Genomic DNA, 23,970 nt, shown 5'->3' with positions numbered 1-23,970 from the left:
AGCCTACAGATTGTCAGACTCAGTGCAGCAACTCGCATCTTACAGCAACTCTCGTATCAATGTCTTTTCAGAACTGCTGCGTAAGTGCTGCAATGGCAGGTTGCACTACATAAGCTTGTAGCATATACAACTATGCGTATGTACTCAAGGGAGTCAGAAGCATTCTCTTTCCTGAAGCAAGCCTGCAGCTTTCAACTCGCATCTCGAAAGGTTTCTAGTTCATTGCAAAACCAATCCCTCATGCATCACTAAACCTTCCCCTATGCAAAGGCAACAGGGTGCAAGGGCCATTCCTCACCTTCCCAGGAGCTGGAAATTCAATTATGCACTAAGCTCCCCCTACTTCTCACTTCCTGAGGAGTAACATGAAAAAGTGTGTCTCTAGAGAACCCCTGTATAATTTTTCATTATTAAGAGTATGCAAGAACAGGCAAACTAGAGGAGGCAAGGACAGCAAGTACCTGTCTACATGCACACAGTTACAGTGTGGCTCCAGCCCCAAGGGGTTTTACATGAAGTGTTATTCAGTAAAGGCTGGGTAAAGATTGCATAGCTAAGAACACAAAGATGTTTTAAGAAAAAATATACTATCTAAGGTTTGGATAACAGCAACTGCAAGATGGGAGCGTGAGAAGCAGTGGACTAGAGACTGAAGGACACAACAAGATAGCTGAATACACACACCCGTATTCAACAGCTGGAAGTAGACTGATAACACTTGCAAGGCATCCAAGTTTTCAGGAGGGACATTAGAAAGCCACACACATTTTTAAAGTACCTTGCTCCTTAACAAAGAGGATTTTACCAGTTGTAAACAAGGAAAAGCCGAGAGGCTAGTAAAACATTGTCATTATCTGGAACAGAAGCTTGAATAGAGTGGCAGTTACTAAGCCTACTTTGTCTTTCTGAGCAGAGGAGTCTCAAAGATTGTATTCCACTGTTTAAAGAACACAAAAAGCCTAGAAAACAGATAGGGAAAAACAACATCCCAGCAACCCACTCCAAAGCCCCCAAACTCCTGCCACAACATGGTAACAGAAAAACCCAACCATTAACACCATTTGAGCCAGAAAAGCAGAGAGGACAGCATAGGGTATAGTTCTGTTGCATAAATTCTCTGCAGAAGTTGTTTTGGCTTGAAGTAGATCCACGCAGCCTAGCCATGTCCTTGCACATGTATCCTTCAGCATGGTTTCAGACAAGATTCATCAACACACACTAAACAGGCAGCTCTCATTTTCACATAGAAAGGCTGAAGCAGCAAGATTAAAATCATTAAACTATTTCAAAAGTAAATGTGAAAAACATACTAAACCCAGACTGTTCTGTAGTTGTCACTTTTATTTGTGAGGAACGTCACCCATGCTGTACAGTTTCAAATAGATCTTACAAAGGAAAGCGCAAGTTTCTCCTCCCCCTGTCCTGCAGTGATCAGGACTGGCACAGAAAAAAGAAAAACCTCATCACACCTGGGAGGTTCAGCACCAGCATCCAATTAAAAAAAAAAAAAAAAAAAAAGCAGCTTTTATCTCAATTTCAGTTCTTTGGTTGGGGTTTTTTTTTTTCCCCTCTTTCCCCTTTTCAGTTTGATACCAAAAGAATAATTGAAAAATTCAATACTAGCGAAACAGTGAAATTTAAAACAAAACCACCAAAACCCAGGGTTGTTACTGAAACTGGGGAGGGTGCTCTGTCTAGATCTTGCTCTCTTGTCCTTCCTTCACGCATCTCTTACAGGTGTTCCCTGGGTCTCAGCTGCTGGTACATGTTTAAGTTCCAACGGGTCAAATCTTTGCTTTCGTCATCACTGTTGACAATTTATTGCTTTGTGTGTTTCTTTGGTGTAACTTTTGAGTCGTATTTTAGGACACCTGTTGAAGAGCCAAATTGAAAACAACAGTGCAGTTTAAGTTTCCTCTTCCTGGTGAACAGATGGGATGTCAGGTAGAGAAGGAATTATCACAGAAAGAAAGGATAAGCATGACTAGGATATCCTGTCCATAAGCTGAGAGTACAGTATCTTCCTAAAACAAAACACTACTAACTCATCAGCAGATGCTGTTGCTGTATGGACCAGACACATCTTCCTTGTACTTTGTGACAATTACAGAGGCAAAGGAAACGGAGAGAAAAGCAGCAACTGTTTTTGGTTTGCCTATACAGCATTCTCAGAAGTTATCACAAATATCTAATCACACATAAAGGGATGTAGCCAGAGGCCAAGTCCTACAAGTATACACCATGCTGCTTCAGCTGGAGAACAGGAACCATCTGTATTCCTTACCTGAGGAATGGTAAAGGTGCCTGGGGAGCCGGACTTTAATCAGCACCACCCTGCTCAGTCACTGGACCGGGTTTTTCAGCAGGTGTTTCAGCTACCTTTGTCTGAGACACAATAAATCTTTATTATAGACACAGACTGACCTCCTGATGCTTCCTCTGTTCAGTGGTAGCATAACCCTGGTTTGAAAATAATCAAGGAAGATAAATCCTCTGAAAGTATTAAGTATTACACAGCAGGTTCTGTCAGGGGACTACCTCAAGTATGTACAGAATGAGAAAGTCGCTTGTCATTAAGGCAAAATTTGTGTTTGCCAACAGTTCCCTTAACTAATCTGGTTTAAGCTGTTCAGGAAATGGATCTGGACCTGTCAAATCTATCTTGCACTACATACAGACTGAAGGTTTGAGGGAGCTGGAAAACACAACTGTTTCTCTCCACTTCAGAAACATTTATTACAGTCTGACCTAAATTAAGAACTATTCAGAAGCAATCCCTATCCCACTGCTGACTCCATTTAAGGTAAGCTACTCATTCTCCAAGAAGATCACAAGAAACAGGCCAGATACCTTCAGTTACCAACACTTTAGACTTGACCAGACTCCTTTAGCACACCAGCTCCCACAGGACAGGTCTTGAGCACTCGCCCCATTAAAACCTCAGTCTCTACCACTTTGTGCCAGGAGTGTATTTACCTCTTTCCCATCCTGAGCTGGAGCGTTGGGTGGACGAGGTCGACGCCTGTAGTTGTATGGGCGTCTATATCCACGACGAAGTGGCTGCTGACTCATAGCATTGGCTTCATGATGGTTCTCTTTGTTCTCAGCCTCTCCAGCCACTGGGGCAGGGCGTGGACGCGGGGGCCCTCTGAACAGGGAGAGAAATAGGTGTCAAGTATGAGAGAAGCTCAAGAAGGTTAAACTATCATGATTTTAGCCTGGAAAAAACCTCTCTAACCAAGCACTACCTTTAACAGTTTTGAATGATAGCAAAACAATCCTTTGGAGTTTTGCTGGCATAGAGTTGGAAGGGAAACACAAGCAATCTGGGTGTTTCTTCACTGTTGACACTATAGCAGCATATTCTGTCTATCCTACAATAAAGATGTAGTTCAGTCACTTGAATTGCTGGCTAGGAGAAGAAACAAGCCGGTAGTGGCCACACAGACTGATTCTGCTAAATTAGCCTTGGCATAGCCATACACCAGCCCAGCCCTATTCATGGTACAATCCCCAAGAATCTCAATCCCTCCTGTAAACTGTTCCTAGATCTTTGCTCTTTGCCTTAAGTTGATCCTCTTGATCATGTAAGGAAGTGTAGCATGTATTTCAGTCAGGTGAAATGCAAGAATATTTAATCCCATTTCCAGTATACACAAGCTATGTCCATAAACTGTTAAAATACAGCCAAGAATGACAAAGTCACTGCCTACTGTCTAGTTTCCACTACCTGTCTTAGCTAATCCACAGCTACCTGGTCCCAAAAGCCAGTTTAGCTTTTCCAAAGAAATGCAATATAAAAGCACTAGTGTTACTGGATTTAATGCATGTAAATACAAGCAACACTTATATTAACTCAAACAGAAGCCTTCATTACTCATATAGTATACCTCTTACAGGAAAAAATGCACCAGAAATGCATAAATTCCCATTAGCCACAGGCAAATTACCCAGCTTGTGATTCACTCACAACATGTAAAAGCTCAAGTGCCTCATTGTGCTTGGTATGGTGCTACTCCTGACTACCTAATGCTAATGAAGCTTTTGAGGAATCAGATTTATTCAGCTCAGATGCCTACAAGCAGCAGCATGAGTATTACCCCACTTCCCACAATCCTAGACAAGGACAACTTTAACAGAAGGCTTATAGCTCTAGACCCAGCATCCAGAAGGATGGATCCACCATGCATGGAACAGATAGTCATTACCATCAAGGATAGTCTTGCTATTCCTATGAAATTCAGCTTGTTGCTGCTCTTGCACTGTTATTTACCTCTTGCTTTTTGTTTTCAAACAGAAGTACATATGGAAAAAATGAAGATTACATCATTTCACAGTTCATCTCTCTAAATTCAGTGTTGGAACTTAACCTCTTAAGCTAACTGATGGAAAAACAAGGACAAGATGAGGAGGAGCAAGTGAGTGAATGGCAGGCTAATACAAACCAGCTCCTTGACAGCAGAATCATAGATTCATTTGAGTTCAAAGGCACCTTCAAAGCTCATCTAGTCCAACTCCCCTTCAATGAGCAGGGACACCTTCAACTGGACCATATTGCTCAGTCACACCCAACCTGACCTTGAATGTTACCACCTCTCTGGGCAACCCGGTGTTTCACTACCCTCATTGTAAAAAATATTTTCCCTAAATCTAGTCTAAATCTACCCACTTTTACTATAAAACCATCTCCCCTTGTGTCCTATCACTACAGGCCCTACCAGAAAAGTACCCCACCTTTCGTATAGGCCTCTTTTAAGCACTGAAAGGCCAAAATAAGGTCTTTCTGGAGGCTTCTCTTCTGCAGTCTGAATCACTACAACTCTCTCAGCCTGTCCTCATAAGGAGGGGTGCGCCATCCAGCTGATCATTTTTGTGGCCCATGTCTTTCCTATACTAAGGACTTCATAACTGTACAGAGTGCTCCAGATGAGGTCTTGTCACAGTGGAATAGAGGGGCACAAACACTTCCCTCGACCTGGTGGCCACATTTCTTTTGATGTGGCCCAGGATACATTTGGTTTTCTGGACTGCAAGTGCACACTGCTGGGTCATACCTAGCTTTTCACCCATCAGCACTCCGAAGTCCTTCGCAGCAGGGCTGCTTTCAATCCCTTCATCCCCTAGCCTGTACTGATACTAGGGGTTGCCACAAATCAGATGCAGGATCTTGTACTTGACCTTGTCAAACCTCATGAGGTTCACACGGGTCCAATACTTGAGCTTGTCCAAATCCCTCTGGATGGCATGCCATCCCTCAGGCATGTCAGCTGTACCACTCAGCTTGGTGTCATCTGCAAATTTACTGAGGGTGCATCAATCCCACTGTCCATGTTGTTGATGAAAATATTAAATAGTCCTGGTATCAGTACTGACATCATTCAATCTCCACCAGGACACTGTGTTGTTGGCCACTACCCTCTGGATGTGACCATCCAACCCATTCCTCATCCACTGAAGAGTCCACCCATCAAATCCATAGATCTCCCAGACAAAAGGATGTTGCAGGGGCCCCTGCTACAATGTTTCATGAACAACACCAGTAAAAATAATCTGACTTGTTTTATCACAGAGAATGAGTGACAAGTCACAAGAAGAAAGTGAATGAGCTTTTTCACTTAAAGGAATTCAGTTAAACAAAAAAAAAAAAACAAAACCCCAAAAACCCCCAAAAAACCCAAAACAAAACAAAAACCCACACAAAACCAAACAGACAAAACCACCAAGAAGAAAACCCACAAGTGAGGCAATATCTCAAAAAGCTATGACAGTCAGATGTTGACTATTTCACACTGATATCATTAGTTTTTTTAACTGCACAGAACTCCTCAGCTGTGAAATTGCTCCCTCAGTGTAGAGGCTGGAAGCTGGAGTGGTCATGTCAGAACTAAGGCTGGAAAACAAAGAAAACAATCCTACGCTGGCCAGTTTAAGGTATGACTAACAGATGACTTAGCAACTTCCTTTGTATTTCCCACTGGAAAACATCAGTGTTCATGTGAACTCCAAGAGATCTTAACTAAGAACTTAAGAGTGGCCTAGTGGGTCTTTAAGTGCCCATTTATGCCAGTTCTATGGATCCCCAGGGAAAAATAAGGACAAGGAAACCTACTTCCCAAATAGCATCCAAATCTCCAATTAATTTCCATGCTGGAGATTTCCTGAGCCAGATGGAGTTCACAGTCTTTACAATGGCATTCTTCTCTGGTATTCAACCAGTCTCTCCCAAGCTCATCCAAGTTTTTATCATCCCCAACATCCCATGGCAAAAATCTTCCACTATCTGCTGTATGGACCTAACAACCCAAGTCAGCAAAACTCAAACACGAATCAAATGCAAAACAGAGCCTGGGCTGCATCCACAGAGGTATTAGCCTGTGTAGATCACAAAGCATCCAAGGAATGATGAGCAAAGGAAACTGTACAAACCTGCGATAGCGGGGACGATAGGTAGGATTCCTATGGACTTGTTGATGAAGCTGTCCTCCTTCTGTGACCCCATCCTTGATTTCTCCCTCACCACCCTATAACCAAAAGAAAACAGAAGACAGTCAAAAATGAAGCGTTATCTTACTTCATGGGCAGTATATTAACCATAAAGCCCAAAGATCTGAATCTGAACACAAAACCAGTTTCAGTACAAAAGCACCAACAGATCAAGTAAAAAGAAGCAGCTGATATTCAAAAGGCTTAAATTTGGACAAAGATAAGAGTAGGATAACTAAATATTCACAGGAACTCCCACCAACTAAGTACGTAATAATAACAGGCAGCACCTGACAGAAGTTGAAAAGTATAGAGACACTCACAACCTGAAACAAAAGTCACACTTCTAAGCTTACAACAGCATTATACTACTTCTATCTACTTTGGAATACCAATCTGTCCTGTTTCTATCAGCACCCTTTGTACTAAGTAATTTTACAATTTAATAGACCTGTGATGGATGGTTAGAAGTGTCGCAAACAGCAAGATGACAAATAGCACTACCAGTACTGTATGTGACAACCATGATTCAGATGTCTTGGGATTTGTCTTTTGTGAAGCAAGAAACTAATGCTGCTCCTGCTCTCACTCTCTTAGTCATGTGAGGACTGTCAAAGCATGGAAACAGGAAAACAGAACAGCAAGATATAAAGGGAAGAGAGGGCAGAAAACAAAAACAACCCTGAATATGTTCCAGCATAGTTGCCATTTCTCTTCTCCAGAATTTCTGAGCAAGCACAAGACATCAGTGCTCAGTTCTAGCTCTGCAATGCCAGAAATCCAGAACCAAATACCTACTAGGTCTCCTCTGAGGGACAACGTGCCAGAAGCTAGTAAAGCAGCAACCAACCTAATTGTAGGGAGGGGCATACAACAGTGTTTTTTTTACCAGCCAAAGCTCTCCTGTAGCACTTGACACTCAGCATCACATGCAGAGCTCTTTAAAAGGCAGTATTGGACTGTGCTATTAAAAACATGCAGAAGTTCAAGTCCATTCCTCCCTACAAAGGGCCACATTGGAATCTCAGATAAAAAGGACTATCTCTAGACCTGGTGAAGCATTACTCAAAACCAACGCAAACTTTTTTCTATTTACCTTGAACAGAATGTTGCTATGTCAATATTTTAAATTGGTTTGGTTTAAACAATCAGTTGAAAACAAAACAGTAAAGCAACTGAATTGCTTAGCCTGTAAGTCCTGGCAGTTTTCTACATCTTCTATAGTAGCACAAAAACTCACTTGACACATTACATTACACTGTCAATTGACCTAGGTCTATTGTTCAGAAGTGAAGTATGGCTCCAGGATAAAACTATGCTGTCAGAAGTCACCAGAATGGATGCAGAACAGAACCTGAGCATTGAGATCTTACACTTACTATCAGTAAACTTAGATTTATTTATTAGGAAAGCTACATCTGTACTCCTAAAAAAGCATCACACATCACATCTAGCACACATATAATCCTGTTCGCTCAATCTCCTTCACAGGAACCTTCCAACTCAGTGAAGTTCTTTCTAACAAAGCAACCCTAAAAAGGTTAGAGAACACCTAAAAAGGTACAAAATTTTATTGCTGTCCCCCAAATACAAGTTTCTTTAAGCATTAACTGTTTAATTAAAGCACAATGAGCTTTTTACGCATCTGCTTCCCCAAATTTCTTTCTTTGTTCTTGCATCTCTTCAGTCTAGTTTTGTATAACACAATTAATGCTTTTGGGTCTCCTCTCTACAAGAAACAGCATCAGCCTATAAAACAACTTTTAAACTATTTAGCTTATTTTCTGACTCATTGGTATAGAGGCTTCTTCTATTAGTCATACACACAACATGTACATGAGGGTACTACTAGTTCTCAAGGTTATTCCATGATTCATTCTCTGTTCTAACATTCTGACTACAACTCCACACAATGTCTATGTTGTTAGTGAAGAGCACAGCCTCTTGATTGTATCCACTACAGAAAAGAAGTTTTTGATATGAACAAGTACTTTACTCTGCACAGAACTTCCCAAGCAATCCAGAAGCAGTTCCCACTAGAGCCAAGTGAATACCTCGGATTCCCCAGGATTCTCTTCATTCTTGAGAAAATCACACAGTATGGTCAAAACCAGACTCCGTAAGTCACAAAGTATAGGCACATGTGAACTAGCATGGCAAACAAAGGATAGCATCATTAGTTTACCTCAAACCATGCCAGTAATGAAGGAAGGAAGGAGAAAACAACTCTTACTGCGTTACACAAAGTTGGACTGGATTTGCCAGCTGACATCAATTGAAAGTTCTTGAAATCTAGAAGGCCACCATGTCAAAAAGCCACGTCAATAAATTCAACTTTTTTTTTTTGTTAGTAAATACGGGACTGATGATGTGGGCAGCTGAGCTCTAGGAAAACCTTTCACCTCTGCAGCCTAGAAGACCTTTAAGCACAGCAGGCTTGGGTACATGGAAACCTTTTCCTTCAGATATGCAGCAAGAGCCACCTACAGGTAAGTAAATACCCTTTCAAACACAGCCCAAGAATACCATACCATCAGCAACTCAAACTTGCCTCAGAAGTATCCAGCAGGACAGTTAGCCAGAAAAACCTCCTCAAGTAGAGGGGTACAACCCTTAATGCGTGTACTAATGTGACCATACAGAACAGTGTACACATACTGCTGTGGCTCACAGACATTGCTACCTCTTTTCCCCCTTTACACACATGGGAATGGCAGGGGAAAGAGAAGACCTTGTTAAAAGGTTATCGGAAAGAAGCATCTTTCTAGATACAGTAGACACACAGCTTCAATATGAAGAATGTGTTAAACTGGTGCAAATGAAAGACCTCTGAAAGGAAGTACTGCTAGCCTGAGATGAGGATTCATTCTACTCTCAGCTGATCTACCAAAGCAAGCACACAGAGGATAACAAAAATATCTGCACAAGTTTGAGTGGTTTCACTCACCTACACTAGGACAATTTCAGGGATAGCTCCTGCCCAGCCCTTCACAGTCCCTGCTATAGTCCCTCAATAAAGACAGCTGAGGGAAATTTTAATCTCAGTAGATCAAAAGGAAACAGAAACAAAAAGTGTGGCCAGCAGGACCAGGGCAGTGATCATCCCCCTGTACTGAGCACTGGTGAGGCTGCACCTCAAATCCTATGTTGAGTTCTGGGCCCCTCACTACAAGAGAGACATTGAGGTGCTGGAGCAGGTCCAGAGAAGAGCAACAGAGCTGGTGAAGGGTCTGGAGCACAAGTCTGATGAGGAACAGCTGAGGGAACTGGGGGTGTTTATTCTGGAGAAGAGAAGGCTTAAGGGAGACCTTATCACACTCTACAACTACCTGAAAGGTAGATCAGTATCTTCTCTCAGATAACAAGCAATAGGACAAGAAGAAATGGCCTCAAGCTGCACCAGAGGAGGTTTAGACTGGATATGAGGAACAATTTCTTCACTGAGAGGGTGCTCAGGCATTGGAACAGGCTGCCCAGGGCAGTGGTGTAGTCACCATCTCTGGAAGTGTTCACAAACTGTGGAGATGAGGCCTTCAGAGGTATTGTTTAGTGGTGGCCTTGGCAGTGCTGGGGAACAGTTGGACTTGAGGATCTTAAAGGTCTTTTCCAACCAAGCTGATTCTATTCTCTGATTCTATGACAACGTTTGTTCCATTTGCTCCCTTACTGTCAACTCTGCAGAGCAAGATAAGAAGATGGTTGTGTTGCTTGGGCAGACTTCCACCAGGGCTTTCCTATTGGATCAGTCACCTATTTCTGCAAGTGATGATCACAGACTCAACTATTAAAGAACAGATAATCAAGCCTGGGGTATGTTCCAGTTTGTTGGATTGTTCCAGACACAAATTTAGCATAAGCATAATGTGCATAGGAGTAGTAACTGCTAGAACTACAGCTGTGTAGAGCTCATACTTCTCCCTCTGCAAAAACCTGAAGGGAAGCTGCTTCTGGGAGAGTTGCAGATGTTATGAATAGTGGTGTAGCTAGTCTGAAGAAAAAATAAAAGGCTTTATCTTTACACTGTAGGCATAAGTCTATAAAGGGATGATACATGAAGGTTTCAACTAGATGGTCAGACTACTACCACATTATACAAAAGTGACAAGCTTTTAAACAAATCCCATTTTCCAAGTAGCCCTTTCCAAGTTATGGTTATACTACTTAAGAGTAATATAAATACTTTTCTTTGCTGCAGGTAAAGGGCATGGTGAACCACTTCTGTGTCTTACTCCTTTGTGTTTATTCTTCAACACAAACAGACACTTTGACACCCAAAGGAATGCTTTTAGCACAATTTTACAAAGATATGCCAAGGAAAGGCCTACAGGATACCCAAAAGTAGAAAATATCATTATCAGCATCAACAAAGGAGGAACCCAGATTACTACCTCAGAAAACTCACAACTTTCTTAAACATTAACTGTTTACTATATGGCAGTGCTGAACCTGTAGCAAGACTACTGAGGAGGTGGGATGACCACCACTGCAGAAATTAGACTTACACTTCGAGGTGGTCCACGGCGTCGGCCAAAATAGCCACGGCGATAGCGGCGTCGGTCTGCAGCATAGCGGCTGCCTTCTACAGGGACTCCATCTGGACCAGTGACATTAGCTGCCTCTGCACCCTGAAAGGCCAAAAGAAAGTCAATCAAGATGGTGTGAGAAAATAAGAGCCAGCTACAGGGAGAAGATGAAACAGTTCCAAGCATCAGAGATTCCTTCCTTCCACACAGGGCAAAAGCAAGTTTGTTATCCTCAACCCGTAACCAAGAGTTATCAGAATTAAGACCTTATCAGGCAGGCTGAATTAAGAAGAAAAATAAAGAACTTAAAAGCAAACAAGCAAACCAAAAGGAAAACTAACCACTCAAAAAAAAAAAAAAAAAAAAAAAAACAAACAAAAAAAAAACAAACAACCCAAAACAGAAAACTCAAAAAGCATTTGAGAAAGTAGAAACACAAAAACCTTTAAGGTTCTTACAGTTATTAAGCTACCAGATACCAAGACAAATTCTTCAGGGTAATATATTCCTTAGTTAATGTTTACTGGGCAGGCTGCAAGCTTCAAATGTTCTATGAAATGAAAATTACAGATTCTAGAAGCCCTAGCATATTATAAAGAATTTTTGATACATATCTAAAAGCATTGCTTAATGAAGCCTTTAAATACGGATCTTCCACAGAAAAGCTATATGAATGCCACCCACCCCAGGGATTAACGCATTAGACAAAAAAACCCACCAGATACACAGAATCATAACTGTGTAACTCTTTACTACAGTGATGTTACCTCTGTTGGACTACACCACAAAGTCCCCATTATCTCTTACCTTCTCTCCTTCAACCACATCAAATTCTACAGTCTCTCCATCCCCAACACTACGCAGGTATTTCCGTGGGTTGTTTTTCTTTATTGCTGTCTTTAAAGAAAGAAGATAGAGAAAAAGGTACTATTTCATCTTATCCTACACGTTCGTAGCCCTCTAAATGAGGGAAGGGCAGTATTCTTTCGCTACAGTCGCAACTCTATGCATCAAATCAGTCACCACACCAAGATATTTTAAACATATAAATGCTACTGATCTTCTTACATAAGCTTTACTAGATACAGATTTAATGAGAAACATGAAACTTATGAAATTATTAGATACAGTCTGCTAGTTGAGTATGATCAAAGATGGTCAGAGGGCTGGAGCACCTCTCCTATGAAGACAGGCTTAGAGTGTTCAGCCTGGGGAAGAGAAGGCTCAGAAGGCAGGCCTTAGAGCAGCTCTCAATACTTAAAAGAGGCCTACAGGAAATCTGGAGAGGGGCTTTTTGCAAAGGTATGTAGGCACAGGACAAGGGTAAATGGCTTTAAACTGACAGAGGATAGATTTAGATTAGATCTTTGGAAGTTCCTCCCTGTGATGGTGGTGAGCCACTGATACAGGCTGCCCTGAGAAACTGTGGCTGCCCCATCCCTGGCAGTGTTCCAAGACCAGGCTGGACAGGGCTTGGAGCAACCTGGGCAGGGGTTTGGAACTGGATGAGCTTTAAGGTCCCTTCCAATGTAAACCATTTTGTGACTCTGAGAGATGTCTCCTTTATTCCACAGGCCTTCTGATACACAGTCAAGGTTTACTCCTTTCTCAACACATACAAGTTTACAAACTGGCTGTTGCCTCAGGATCCCCTTTTTCAGCCCCACTAAAGATCCAGATCAGCACATATTTCTGTATGAACAATGTTCACATGCAGTGCCTGATCTCCAACTGCCTGTACCAAGGCAGCTCTAGCAGTGTGTCCCATGCCTTCATTATCACTAGGAGACCTGTACACCATCTATAGAAAACTTAAGAGCAGGAGCATTTTTGTAGATGATGCCATTAACTGTAAGGTATCAGGGCAACTCATAAACTAGAGTAGAATTACTGTAACTTTAGTGTAACATAAATAAGAGTTTTACCTAGGCACTGCAAGAGAGACCCCCAAAAATTAGGCAAGTCCCTGAAGAACACAGGAATAGTACAAGAAGACAGAGTCACCATGACAAACTCCAAAATAATCCAAAGCCAATGTTACTAATAGTAAAATGGTTGAAAACCTCCTCAAAATCCCAGGAACACTCAAACCTCCTGAAGTAATTTTCAGTCTGTCAACTACAGATGCTTTTCACTCTGAGGAGTATTTCTAGGATTCCACAGAAGGCAGTTAGAAGGACAAGCCTACTATCTGTTTGTTAGATAAGGGTACACAAACTGGAAGAGGCCGGGGAGAAGAAACCCAAACAAAAAAAACAAACCACACACACGGAAGCTAATCTAGCAGCCTGCTTTTTACTAAAGTTCTCTTAAAGCGAGCTGGTCTTTAATAACCTAAGTATCCTTTGTTAGCATAAAGGAGGCAGATGCAGATCTAGTACCTAGAAGCATATGACAATACATTTCCTCTGTTTTAAGAAACTGGATGCAGAGCAGAAACAGAATTGTCACATCTGTTTGCAGTTCAACGAAAACAGGCAGAATGAAGACCAGCCTAACTGTTGTCTGTGCATGGCAACTATATTTATTGAGTCAACAACAGCCCAAAAATGTTTTCCCACTGAAGGAAAAAAAATTCTAATCAGTTTGAAGTTGAGCTTGACCAGTTTAGGAAAAGTATTCTCATTGTTGCACAAAGGGGGACTATTCAGCAACAGGCCAGCATGCTCTTCCAGCCCTACATCCAGTCACACCTTTCCCTGTATCCCGCAGTGTCTCTAAAAGGCTTAAGGAAGAATGCAAGCGCATACATATTATTGCTATCAAAGCAAGAATAACCCATGAGATTGTTGGTTTGGGATGGGGGTGAGGGTGTGTTGTTGATACGAGAATGAGCTGCTCAAGCGAGTTCTTTTGGGCACTACTTTAGCAAGCAGAGACTCCCACCATCAGCTGAGACAGCTTTGTCTGCTTTCTGCTGACCTACCAGTGTAACTGCCCCATGTCTAAAAATCAGCTGGAATTGATGCCTTTTCCATAACTGCTGTATACTAATAGTGATTATCTTCACTGTAGAGTAAGGGTTCTATTCTTTCACTACCACTTGCACTAAGAAACTGCCTCAAATTCTTAAGACTTGTGCTCTGCACATGATAGATGTCAACAACCTGTATTTCAGAACTCCTTCGCCTTCCTTCTAAGTGCAGAGGAAAAAAGGACTAGCAGATTATTCAACAGAGGGTGTACTTCAGACTAATGAAGCTTCTCAAACATCCTCCAAGAAGGGTAACAGAAGATGAATTCAATAGGATTCCACACATTCCATTCCAAGTTTATGGATGGAAACTTCAGAAATTCAGGTTTGCAACTGACTAACCTGCCAGCCAGAGATAGAGGCTGCTACACAGCAGGCTGCGGTTTGTTTCATAAAGGCAAACAAAACCAATTTTGAGTAAATCCTAGACTTCAGAACAGAAACTATACAGCTTTACTGCTTACTACTTCAGCTGCAGGTAAACATTGCTGAAATAAGCCTCTAATAAGCCCAAGCTCTAAGCTTGATGAGAAGACTTTTACTCTGTATATCCAGAAGGGAGAGAACCCTATTCTCCCCATTACTGTTTCCTGCAGGCTCCTAGTTCTTTGATTCAAAAGACAGATGTCTTGTGTTAACACAGACAGACCTCAACAATTAAGACAAAGCCTTTCCCTTCCCAAGGGAACACTGATGAACAGCCATGAAAGCCTTCAGAGCTAGTTCAGTATTTTGCTTAGAAGAGTTCTTTCCATATCCTCCTACCCCCATATCATGTGCACATCCAGCATTGCCACAGCAATAGCCAACATTTGTTACACCAGTTACTGTGCGTGACAAATACAATCCAGTGAATTCTGTGCAGCAGAAGACATTATTCCTCCTCACTGCTTGTTGATTAAAACTATGCCTACTTAAGTTGGACTTCTCTGGCTACTGACACTTTTAATGGTGTTAAACTGCAAGATCCTCCTCTCCCTTAGACACAAGCCACCCCACCAGGTGAACTGATCCCTACTGCTCAGAGCACCTCTAACTGACAGAGTGCCCTGCACAGCACCTTGCACAGACCAATCAGACAAGGGTGCAAGCAGGACAGAGAAGGTGAAGAACTGCCCTTCCCCAAAACACTGCTTGGGTCCCCCGCAAGACAAAGGGTTAATTCAAAGCAATCCATGCATGCCCTAAAGAGAAAAGCATTTTAATCTGTACTAGGTTTATAAATAGCATCCAATAGCCAGACACTGAGCGTTAACCCCCCATTCCAATCATGAGATCAGCCTGTTCTCTACCACTGCGGATGTGTGCAGGGGAGGCAGGGAGGAGGCTGGATCCATTCAACTAGGTCAGCCTTATTCTGAAGGGATTAGGTATGTAATCCAGCCCCTCCTGGGAAGAGTGTGGGGAGGAGGGGCAAAACCAGCACTAACCCTGGCAAGGGAGCTCAAAGCAGCAGGACCTTTGGTGAGAGAGGCAAATCCATGGCATAAGCAAACAGCCACAATCAGAAACTCTAGCTATGAGCACATTCACATAAAGGAGCAGCTCGATATGGAAGAGCTGAGGAAAATCCCATTGCAGCCAACCCAGGCCAGAGCTGGAAGCATCTACTTTGCCATAAGGAGCCCACCAAGAGAGTTAATCAGATGCAGGCTTGCATGTAATGTGGTATTTCCGAAATGTCAAGCCAGTTTTGCTCAGCGCTCACTCCAAGAGGATTTCATCCACAGGAGATGGGGAAACGAGTCATCATCCCTCCTTTCCCCACACAGACCAGTTTACATTTAGGTGGATAATTTCTACCGCTGAAGGACAAAACAGTACAGGTAGTACTAGCCTGCTGCTGACCTCCACTGTTTGGGTCTCTGCAGGCAGTCTTCCCAAGCAGAATAACACTGATCCATGTTGCCTGTGTCATAAGCACAACAGCCATTTTCCAGGATATCTTTCCACAGGTCTGAAGGAGATCTTGTTTGTTTTCAAGTTAGTTTCACGGTGCTGCCTACCCAGAACATGTTTCTGTTACTAGAACTTTCCTCACCCTCCTCTGGACATGTTCCCATCAGTGCACAGATGCAGCAGCAGTACTGCCACGCACACAGCTATCAGGGAAGTAGAGAGCCCATTAGAGATCAGTGCATGCATTGAGAACTCTTGATCCCAAGTCCACCAACTGAACCAGGAATACGTACTTGCACATATTTTCCAATACCATCTTTACTCATTAAGGCACTAGACTTAATCCCTTCCAGCTTCATCTAGTTTTGGATAATATATAGTACATATATGCTATACAGTCCCTGACCCAGAGAAGGTTATCACAGGCTATTTAGTCATGATCCCACAGGAACTAAACTAACTCTCAGTGCTGACCAGCATATGCATCAAACATACCCTCATGCTTTGTGACCAACTACGAGTGCAAGATTCCTGGTTACATCTGATGGAAATACTGCCACATACACCTTAAAGGAAAGCTCATTCTTTTAAGGATCACACAGGTCTGCATATATTTCATATGGGACAAGCTCCAGGGGCAGCATTTCATGTACTGGCGAAGTAAAAGTCTCAGACGCAAAACTAGATCTACGCCAACTAGCCAGTTTACATCAGCAGAGAAACAGCATCCTCTGTCTTTTCACTAGTCGCATGCAAGCTGACAGGATAAACACAGAACAGCCTACTGACAGCTCAAGGGAAGTTAACCAATGACAAGCTGCTGAGCAACCTCCCTCTAAACTGACACACTTTGGCACACAGCCTTCCTCCTCCTCTTCCTAAAAGCAGCTGCCTTGTGCAGCAACAGCTGATGGCAACCCAGGCTGGTCAAGAGCCAGACTAGATCACTTTCTCTCCAATACCACAGAGGGCAGACAACAGACCTGCAAACTAAGGGTAGGAAGAAACAGAAGACGAGGAACATGAGGAAATGGAGAGGGAGGGATGGGACACAGACAACAAGTAACAACGTATTTACAAAACAGGAGTCATTTCCCCAGGGGAGGGACAACCAAACAAAACGACACCAAAACAAAAACCCTCCAAAAACCAAACCCTCTAGTGTTTAAATAAGTGCAGACAAAAACCATGAAGTTATAATACCTACTCCTTCAATTATAACTCTAGAGAGAAGAAAACATACCCTAATATTCCTCCCTGAAAACTTCAAAACGCATGTTCAGCAAGGTTGTGCAGCTGTTCCAGGAAGCTGCCTGAAAAACCTATCACAGCACACATCTGAGTACAATTACTGCTGTCTTACCTGATGAACAAACACATCTTCTTTGGTATCATTTCTGTGAACAGAAAGTGAGAAATTGTAAGAGTTTAGACTGAGAGACTTAAATAGAAATCCCTGACTCCACAAGTGAAGTCCTCCTTCCCCCACCCTGTAGTACATCTCCTGGATGCCATACGTTCTGTTAAGTCTACACTACCAAGACCCCGCTCTGATTTTTCAGGGTCATATGCTTGGCAGCAGAAAGGTCTCCCCAGCCTTCAGAAGGGTGAGGGGACAGGGAGGTTCTCTGTAACCTGGCAAGCACTCAGTATTTTGTTTTGACACTGGATGGAGTTAATGACTGGACTGCTCACTTTTAACTATATTCCACCCCCCAAAAAAAAACTTCCACAGGGGCTGCAATATGAGCTGTTATCCCAGAGGTCAAGCAAGACTATCAACAGGACTGGCCACAGCTGTCAAAAGAGCTCTCCTTTCAGTGCTACGCAAAGTAACCATGCACAAGAGATGTCAGGAGAGTCCATTGAAGGGGGACCCAGACATGAATGTGAGGTTGTCAGGATTAGGCCAGCCAGTTCAAGCTTCCACATGCAAAACATGAACATAGGTCTAAGACCTCAATTCCGTGTTCCCATGCAACAGAAAGACCCCATCACTTGTTCTCTCAACTCCTTCTCTGCAGAGGGCACAAAAGGGTTAAAGAGTTTTTGAAAATAATGCATAATCCAAAACTTGTTGCACTGGACTGAACTAACAGCAGAGTTCGGTTTAGGAAGAAAGCTAATAGATTATTACACCATATCCAGCTGAAGACTCTCACATCAACTGCTACAAAAGACTTAAAGAGTACTTTGTCATTCACGCTTTTCTTTAAGCTTACATAACACTGGAGAGTAGTCTCTAGAGACCGGCATTAATACTGTACCAGAACTGGCTTCAAATCCATGAAACAGGCTCTTCTGCCCCCTTCTACACTGTCCAACTCACCAAAACCTATCTGCTGTGTAAGTAGGTTCAAGGACTTGTAGGATAAAATAACTCAACCAGGTATGTCTTTTGCAAGACAAGCATTCCCCATACAGTAGCTTCATTTTTCATAAAGCACACAAGACATTTTAAAGCTTCGCAAACCCACAGAGATTCCAGCCTTAAAAGCCAGAGTTTCCTCCAGTAACTTGGAAGTATGGGTCTTGTGCATCTAAGGTTGGAGTGTGGTCAGTATCACTAATAGCTATTTATTGATGCCATTCAGAGTTTCATTTGTGATCAGAGAAGGACAAAAAACCAAAAGACAATTTCTGTGAATCCAGACATGGAACATCTTCAGTTAGATGGTATTAGAGAATCTCAATGTGTATTTACAGTAGGTATTTTGACCAATCAGTTAACAGTTGAACTTCTATCCAAAAAGTATTTCCCTCATCCTACAACTTTTCTTGCACCTTTAAAAAAAGACAGGCAGTCACGAAAAGCATACAGTCATTAAAGGTGTAGTACAATTAATAATGAGAAACAAGTAACAGACCAAATCTGTAATGGGTTTGACCCTCTGTTTTCTCCTGAGACACACAACCTCTGACAGGGAAGCAGGGGGGGTCCCTGAGACAGAGTCAACTGAATGCCTGGCCAAACCTGGTTATCAACAGCATGAACTTGTTGTAGTCGGGTCTTCAGGTCTCTGCTGCAATTATTAAAAGCATGGCATATTATCTGTACCATGACTCTTAGTCATATTTATACTGTACTATCATAATCTAAACTTACCTGTTGATAAAGCCGTATCCATTTCTGACATTGAACCACTTGACTGTGCCAAGAACTTTGGTGGCTGGAAAGAAAAAGTTAAAGAAGTTACTCTAAAACATAAGAAAGTACAAGAATGTTACAAAAATACTTTCATATGTGCTCCTGAAGTCAAAACCAGACCTAGCCTGTTACCTTAACACTCAAAGCCTGCCTTTATCTCCCACTTCAGTTTATACTAACACAAGATTGTTTTAATATGCTGTTCTTCAGCCAAGAGTTTACCACACAACATCTAGAATGAAGTCCAGTTCCATTTTCAGAATTGGGCATCCATCTCCTTTTTTCATTTCTTACGCCAGAAATGGGCACGGATGCTGAAAATCATCAGTTCTCTTTAGCTTAGTAGCTAGTCATTAAATAGACAGTTGTTTAAAAGTCCTCTCTTTGACTCAGTTACTTTTTCTTTCTTCCTTAGAAACCAGAACTGGCCAACATCACTCTAACTAAACAAGACCCCATAAGAAGTTTCTGGGGCAAGCTTATTTTTGTTTGTGGTGTTTTGGGGGCTTTTTTTTTTTTTTTTTTTGTGTGTGTATGTGTGTTTAATATTTCTACTTTTAGAGATCTTCTGTGATTTACCAGTTACAAACTGACCAACTTTATGTTCCAAGGCTTCTAGGATCAAGACAAGCTCCTGTCTCAACACCAAAACAGCATCTTGCTTAGAAACCAGACTGCAGTGTCTTACAGGACCTGGCGAAACCTGTTCCTCCAAAATACAGGAACATGTGGGAGGAACTCAACAGCGATGGAGGTGGTTCAACCTCTCCTTCCCTCTCAGCAACTGGGTGGAGACCACAAACTTGTACTTTTCAAACCTGTAGGAAAGGGAGACTTTTGGGTCTTAGACTTAATAGATGTTACTTATCACACAGCATGATCACAACTAAGTAATCTACACAGTACTTATTTGAAAAGGGTCTAGTCACCTACAGATGACTGCTTGTCTTGTTAAAAAAAAAACCTCAAACACACTACAAATAGGTACCACCATCTGCTCTACACCTGCATTATTCCCTACACATCCACTAGGAGATGACACAGCCAGACTGTGTCATCTCCTAGTGAGAGTGTGTCATCTCCTGTGAGACCATGGTCTCATGCAGCCTTGGCATTCATATGTAGCCCTCTGACAGACAAGAAAAGCAACCTCTTCCTCCTTCCCCAAACACAGAACTAAAGCAGGAATGTTTGCTGATAGTAGTCCATTGTAGTACTGTTGCTGTTATTGAAGCTAATAACAGGCCATTACTCACTGCACTTTTAGAAGTGAAGGTTTTGATCTTCAATACATTTTTTTAGTAGAAAATGTTTGTATTGAGAATCAGCAAAATCATGTTAAGACTGAAACAGTTACTAAAGGGCTCTACCTAGTACAGCATCCATTCCCAACACTGCTTGTTCACAGAGATTCACTGCCTAGCACTGATTTTTCACACAACAGTCTTGAGCATCAACAGATATAGTTGTGCTTTTATGTTTAGTTTAATGGGGACATCACTACATCCACTTATTGCTACCACACAGGCTACATGCAAGAGCTCACCACACTAAGCTCAACATGGGAGGAAAGGCAGGGGGGAAGGCCCAGAAACAGGTGCCAATGGCACATTCAGGTTTTAGCCTGCTTTAAGAAACAAGGCTAATACCACTGATTCCCCCACCACCATCCTTTCCCTCCCCCACTAAATAGCTATTGAATCTGTTAGCCTGTTTCAATCAGATTAGGAAGAGGGCAAGAAGCCTAGGAAGCCTGACAAAAATCCTCAGAGGAGTAAGAATGCTGGAAGAAGGGAAAATAAAACTCACACTATGTGGCCAGATGGCTGCTGCTAAGCAGATGTCCATGCACACAGCTTCAAAGCAACACTTGCTCCTTTGCACAGGCTGGTAGATATCAGGGGAGTGTCCAACAGATTCCCTAAAACAGTGTTCTGGAGAGATACCATTCCCTACCCACACCAGTCTTAGTCTCCCTCAAGCATCACCTTAAGGGGGAAAAGAACATCAGACACAACAGCATGGCACCCAACATCCACGTGGCCGTGGTGTAGCCATTGTTAACATTGTTAAACCTGAGTTGTCATATCAGGGAGATGAGGAAAGGAGGAGGGCAAGCCTAGAGGAAGCCATAACCAGTTTTACACACGTGTCAGAGAAGGTAGGTGATGTGATCGCTCCTATCCCACCAGCAAGTGAAAGCCCACATATTTCTACAAAATGCTGTACTCTGATGCTATCAGGAGAAGCAACCTATCCATGACAAAATAGCCTTTTCATTAGTTTTGACAGAGAAAGCCAAAGTTTCCTATGACCAAGAGAGTAGAAAGTTGACTAACCTTTATCCTTATTCCTCAGTCAGACATTTGGATGCCCTGGGCAAGCATTAGTTAGACCTTGTGTCTAATGGAATCTTTGTAATTATATTCACTTAAGTCTCTTCTTACAAGACCATTAACACTGACATTTGAGGTGGACTTGAATATAAGTTTATTTTTAATTAGCATTATCAATGATCATTTTCCTTAGAGCTCCTGATAGAAAGCTTGCCCAGCATAAGGCCAGCGTGCAAAACCAACACCATGGCAATTTTCTTTTCCCTGCCAGACTAGGAAAGGCATTTGCGCCTCTGCTTCTCCCCAGCCCCAAGCAATAGCAACAGGTGAACAAGATAAAAACATTACCAAGAGTGGAACAAGCCATGTTAAGGCCAGAAGCAGACAGACACACTAACAGATATGACAGGATGTGCCTTGACTGATTACCAACAAATCTGATAACAGAGCAGGGAAAAACATGAACTGTACCTCCAATTTCTCTTTTGCTTGAATCCCTCCTACCTGAGCTGCAGAGAAATCCTTTACCTGGCTCCTCTGTCTGCTGCAGTAAGACCTCAGTCTTTCCTTTCAGAAGGGAAGATGCTGTCTTTCTTTATGAAGCTCAGGACTCTGCACTAGTAGTCAGCCTCAACTTTGCTCTTACTAAAGTCTTACACAGTTATCAACACTAAATCCCTATTTCCACTGCAGATTGAAGTACTGTTCCTTTCAACAGGTTGATCCTGTTTAATCACAATGGAGAAAAACCACTGCATTAGCTATGCACTAGGCTTGAGCACAGAGATGGCAACTTGACATTATGGCTTACCCTTTACTGATAAAGTAAAAACCGAGAGAAAAACAAAAAACGAAAAAAACCCCACCAATACCTTCCCCCCCAAACCAACCACTAAATCTAGAAGCATCACTATAGCAGGACTCTTGACACATACAGAAGTTGTGCAAAGCCCGAAGGGGAGTCACACAGAGTTTGCCAGCAGCCCCGTCCACGGGGAGATGCCCCAGCAGGGCACGGGGCCCGCAGCAGGTGCCGGGGAGCCCATCAGCATGGCTGCACTTCACTCGCTATCCCCTCCCAGCACCAGAGCATCGGCGGGGAGACGGACCCCGGCTCTTCCGCGGGGCCGGGCGGGCCGGGTGCGCCGCCGCCGCTGCACACAGGTGCTACCGCCCAACTTGGAGCTGGCGTCCCGGACAGGCGCCGCTCGGCCCCCCCGGCCGGGTGGGAAGAGGAGGAGGCACGGCCGCCTCCCCCGAGCGCTGCCTGACTCACAGCCGCGGGGGGAGCCGGCGGGGGGGAAGCCGGGCTGGGCCCCTGGAGGCAGCCATGTGCCGTATGTCCCCCCCGCTCCTGCCGCAGGTGCCCCGGGAAGTTGGGAGCACGGCCCGTCACTCACCCAGCACTTTCTTCTCCGTCTCGGCCGCGGCAGTTGTGGTGGCAGCAGCGGCGGCGGCAGCAGCAGCAGCAGCAGCAGCAGCAGCAGCGCCGGGGGCCGCCTCACCAACAGCCGCGCCCGGCGCGGCGGTGCTGACTGGGCTCTTGGGCTTGACGTCCGGGGCGGCGGGCGACGGCGGCGCAGGGGCTCCGGCCGGAGGAGCGGCGGCTGCAGTCGTGGTGGTGGCCGTGGCGGGTGCCGTGCTGGCGGTGCTGGTCTCCGCCGCCTCGCTCATGGTGGCTGACAGGCGGGCGGTGTATGGCAGGCGGGTGCGCGGCGGGCCGGTCGGCGTCCCTCAGGCCCGCGCTGGGTCTTACTGCCCCCAAAATGGCCCCGCCGAAGTTTTAACACAGTCAGCGGGGGCTGGCGCCGGCACTCGCACCGCCTCATTAGCATTTAAAGGGACCGCGCCGACAGCGAGCGGGACGCGCGGCATGGCATGGCACGGCACGGCATGGCACGGCATGGCACGGCATGGCACGGCATGGCACGGCATGGCACGGCATGGCATGGCATGGCATGGCATGGCATGGCATGGCAATAGATAGGTGAGTGTCTCTGCGGGTATATACGTGGCCGCCTGTGTACACAAGATTGAGTGGACGTGCGTGGGGACGGAGTGGAACCGAGCTCCGCGCCTGCCCGCCCGTGGGCACACACTGGCGTGCCCCTGCCGCCGTGCGCACAGGGGGCTCGGAGCGGCCGAGCTCTCGGTCGGGCCCGCACATACGTGGAGCTGCGGGGCCGGGCGATGATGTTGGTGCGCGGGGACAAGCAGCCGGGTGGGGTGGGTGCAGCAGTGAGCGTCTTGTGGGGGACAGACGCGTGCTGGTGAGCGGGGATGCATTGGCAGCGTCACTGCTGCGCAGGGCACTGATCATCCCCCCGTACTGGGCACTGGTGAGGCCGCACCTCGAATCCTGTGTTCAGTTCTGGGTCCCTCACTACAAGAGAGATATTGAGGTGCTGGAGCGGGTCCAGAGAAGGGCAACGGAGCTGGTGAAGGGTCTGGAGCACAAGTGTGATGGGGAACGGCTGAGGGACCTGGTGTGTGTGTGTGGGGGTGTGTGTGTGTGTGTGTGTGTGTGTGTGTTTAGTCTGGAGAAGAGAAGGCTCTGGGGGAACCTTATCACTCTCTACAACTACCTGAAAGGAGGATGGAGGCAGG

At 44.1% G+C, this 23,970-nt stretch overlaps 1 protein-coding gene across 1 annotated transcript; it reads right to left on the bottom strand.

Annotated features, from left to right (window-relative positions):
• Positions 1 to 1,205: 1,205 nt before the first annotated feature.
• On the bottom strand, positions 1,206 to 23,144 carry YBX3 (Y-box binding protein 3). Its single transcript, XM_080634326.1, has 9 exons — positions 22,764 to 23,144; positions 18,986 to 19,049; positions 17,243 to 17,276; positions 11,814 to 11,903; positions 10,986 to 11,108; positions 6,427 to 6,521; positions 2,977 to 3,148; positions 2,285 to 2,385; positions 1,206 to 1,871 (listed from the first exon to the last, which is right to left on the bottom strand). Exons 1-8 carry the CDS (start codon positions 23,035 to 23,037, stop codon positions 2,320 to 2,322), a joined length of 918 nt encoding a protein of 305 aa, XP_080490452.1. The 5' UTR covers positions 23,038 to 23,144; the 3' UTR covers positions 1,206 to 1,871; positions 2,285 to 2,319.
• Between the last annotated feature and the right edge of the window lie 826 nt (positions 23,145 to 23,970).

This window comes from Psittacula echo (genome assembly GCF_963264785.1).
Source record: "Psittacula echo genome assembly, chromosome: 1".
Taxonomy (NCBI): domain Eukaryota; kingdom Metazoa; phylum Chordata; class Aves; order Psittaciformes; family Psittacidae; genus Psittacula; species Psittacula echo.
This window is presented reverse-complemented; position numbering and strand designations above follow the sequence as displayed.